The 3066-nt window shown below is 36.1% G+C and overlaps 2 protein-coding genes across 2 annotated transcripts in view; both read right to left on the bottom strand.

Annotated features, from left to right (window-relative positions):
* Positions 1-412: 412 nt before the first annotated feature.
* On the bottom strand, positions 413-2205 carry LOC132191790 (cationic peroxidase 1-like). The gene is made up of 4 exons (XM_059606889.1): positions 1915-2205; positions 1454-1636; positions 1197-1362; positions 413-1075 (listed from the first exon to the last, which is right to left on the bottom strand). Exons 1-4 carry the CDS (start codon positions 2149-2151, stop codon positions 687-689), a joined length of 975 nt encoding a protein of 324 aa, XP_059462872.1. The 5' UTR covers positions 2152-2205; the 3' UTR covers positions 413-686.
* Positions 2206-2268: 63 nt separating this feature from the next.
* Positions 2269-3066, bottom strand: part of LOC132162504 (cationic peroxidase 1-like) — a 1787-nt gene continuing 989 nt past the window's right edge. Inside the window, exon 3 of the mRNA XM_059572739.1 lies at positions 2269-2297. Within this exon, the coding sequence (XP_059428722.1) occupies positions 2269-2297 (29 nt within the window). The remainder of the gene's footprint in view (positions 2298-3066) is intronic.

Genomic DNA, 3066 nt, shown 5'->3' with positions numbered 1-3066 from the left:
ATACTCCATCCACTATTGCTTTACAAAAAGAAGGGACTAAGATGAAACTGCCCCAAAAAATTTATTGATTCGTTTTGTTTTGTTTTTTTTTTTAGCAGTGACTATTCGTTAGAGGTTTTGCTAATTAGAGACTTTGCAATTGACAAATCATGTCTTCTTTTGAGATTTCTGTAAGCCCTTTATTAAATGTGCTAAATAATATTTTTCATTTAGATAAATCATGTCTACTTGATGCTTACTTACGTACGTACCTGATCTTTAGATATTCTAATTCATCGAACTTAATTCTATTTTCTCAACCGTTTGCTTTTATTTTGTGTAAGCTTTTATGATTCACTTTGTTTTTCAGAAATCAAATGATATTGAAAAGCGTCTGAATTTTGTGAATAGAAGCGATAGTTTTACTAAGATATATCACAATTATACGCATTGACTGCGTTTTAACACTGCAATTTCTTCAAATTACACGTTTCAAATACGAAGTACACTTGGCAAGATTGTAATCTAATATATATATATATAAAATTCATCATTCCACTTTGAGGAAAGATGCGGGGATATAAAATATAAGATTGTCAATCCGTGACCTTCATTATTTTTTTTTCCTGTAAGCAATCCGTGTCCTTCATATAATAATGAACGCCGTTATTCTTGAACATGCAGATGAATATCTTAAGTATGTTGACTTAGTTGATTGTCCTGCAGTTTTTTCTGATCTGGCCGTTGGTGCCGGTGAGTGGGCTAAGGTTCCCCATCTTTTTCATGGCGTTGGCGAAGTCTGCTCGAAAAATTGCCCTGTTGGTGATGTAACTATTGACTTGAGCATTTGTAGAACCTCCTGTAGTAAAGAGTTGTTGATCCGAGTGCAACAGACCCTTATTATTTTTCAAGTTGGTGAAGTAAGCATTGTCAAAGGTATTCGGAGTTGTGACGTCAAGAGGGGAAAGATTGTCGTCCCCTCCGGTGCTTGGACATTGCGATTGTAGTGATGTTTTGTACGTGGCGTCTATGTTGGTTTCGTTGTATGCCCTGGTCCGAAAGGCTATGCATCTGGCTTGGCCTAGTGAGTGAGATCCTGAACAAATTTAACAAGAAAACAATGGAGTTTGTTAAGATCGATCCTTTCATAATTTTTTTGGTAGAATTTGGATTTCAGATTAACCTTCTAAAATAAGTAATGATTTGATTTAACATACCTGATAAAGCCACCATTTCTTTGGTAGTGAAACCCTTGTTTGAGAAGGCAGTGATCAGGCCAGCAAGATCCAGTGTTGGAGCAGGGAGGTCGGTATTAGCAGCACTTTGACTTGAGGTGGTGGAGTCTCTTCTACCCAATGGAACTGTCCAGGTCGGTCCACCCAGCTGAATTAATCAATTCAATATTATTATGAGGAAAATTGGACCTTATATAACGTAGAAATTAATTAATTGGAATTTTTCTTTTTTTTCTTACAGCGACAACAGAGTCCCTGGCGGCTACTGCTAAGATGTCAGCACAAGACACAATACCAGCGCATGCACTCTCCACTTGAGTTTTGATGGTGTCTATTACGTCGAATCCCCTTAGTGAATTAGCATTGGGCCCTGCTGATTTCTCTCCACTGCTACCATCCAACAGTACAGATGCATCACATCCCTGTTACAAGATTGTTATTCAAAATTGTTAACAAAAATTACAATGATAAAAAAACGCCTCTAAAAATATAAAAATATTATTCAACTTTATTCCACGTCAGAACACTTTTTTTTCTTTTTTCTTTTTTCTTTTGGGTAGACAATCACCACATGCACTGACACACACTGACACACACACAGAGACACAACTCAACGCATGCAGACATTTGTAGATAAGATAATGATTAGGAAGGAAGAAAAAAAAAAGGAGGAATAAGTGAGAGAGATAAGATGACTTGCTTGAACGAAGCAGTCATGAAAATGAAGACGGAGCAACGATGCGCCCATGCGTGCCTCTTTACCCACAGCAGAGACAACAGCTGATTTAATGGTGGAAAGGGCTGTAGGGCAGGATTTGTCGTAGAAAGTAGAGGATAACTGGGCAGAGGCCATTCCCACAACAAGTGAGAATAAAAGGAAGAGTACTAATTTTGTGGTTGTGGGAATGGAAGGGGTGGAACTATGGGAATTAGCCATGACTAATGATTTCCTAAGAAGAAGAAGAAGAAGGTTTTGGCTTTGCTGCGTGGTTTAGGCAGAAGGGTTGTGGTGTATTTATATACGTGCTCTACCATTGACTCTTAAACAATTTTCTCATGCATTGTCTGAGTCAACGTTGTGAGCTAAAAGAATACAAAATACAATAAAAATGTGTATAATACATATATCAAGGATTCAAGGGAGACGGTGGTGAGTGGTGAGGCGGTGTCTTCTTGTGTAATTTGTTTTAAGTTAGTGGGTCGATAGAAGGGTGGGTTCATGGGTGGATCTACTAGATCCAGTGGGTTGGCTGGCATTTGCTACAAATTTGACTGGTCGTCACCCCTTTCATCATTTCCCGGAAGATACTTCCACTTCTCACACTTTGTAAAGAATATGCCCATTTTGGATATTTTCTTCCCAGAAAGAAAAAAGTGATTCAATTCAATGATTAGTTTAGAGAACATAGTTTAAGTAGAAAATCGAGTATTGACTTGTAATATATATCTTAAAACAAAACCAACAAAAAAAAAATGATTATATTGATTTGTAATTAATTAGTTTTTTATGGTATGTAAAAATAATAAACAAGTATCGACTTTCATCCAACTCCATTCGTTTTTTAAAAAAATTTACTAATTCAATGGTACGTGAATTTTAAAAAAGAGCAAAAGTTGAAGAAATAGCATGCCTCCATAACGGAATGTGTCACTCGTAATAAAAAATACATAACTATATAAAAATTAAAATTAAAATAAAATAAAAAAGCTGAGAGAGTGAGAGGTGGGTGGAGAAAAAGTTCTTGCAAATAATGTACATGTCTATTCTATTACAATAAAGAGATATATATATTAGTCAATATAACTTTGGTGGTAGTCATTTTCGTGGCGTGATCTGCTCTACGAATTCTAT

The sequence above is a fragment of the Corylus avellana genome, chromosome ca9 (assembly GCF_901000735.1).
Source record: "Corylus avellana chromosome ca9, CavTom2PMs-1.0".
NCBI lineage: Eukaryota > Viridiplantae > Streptophyta > Magnoliopsida > Fagales > Betulaceae > Corylus > Corylus avellana.
Note: the sequence above shows the minus strand (reverse complement) of the source record. Positions and strands in the feature narration are given on the sequence as shown.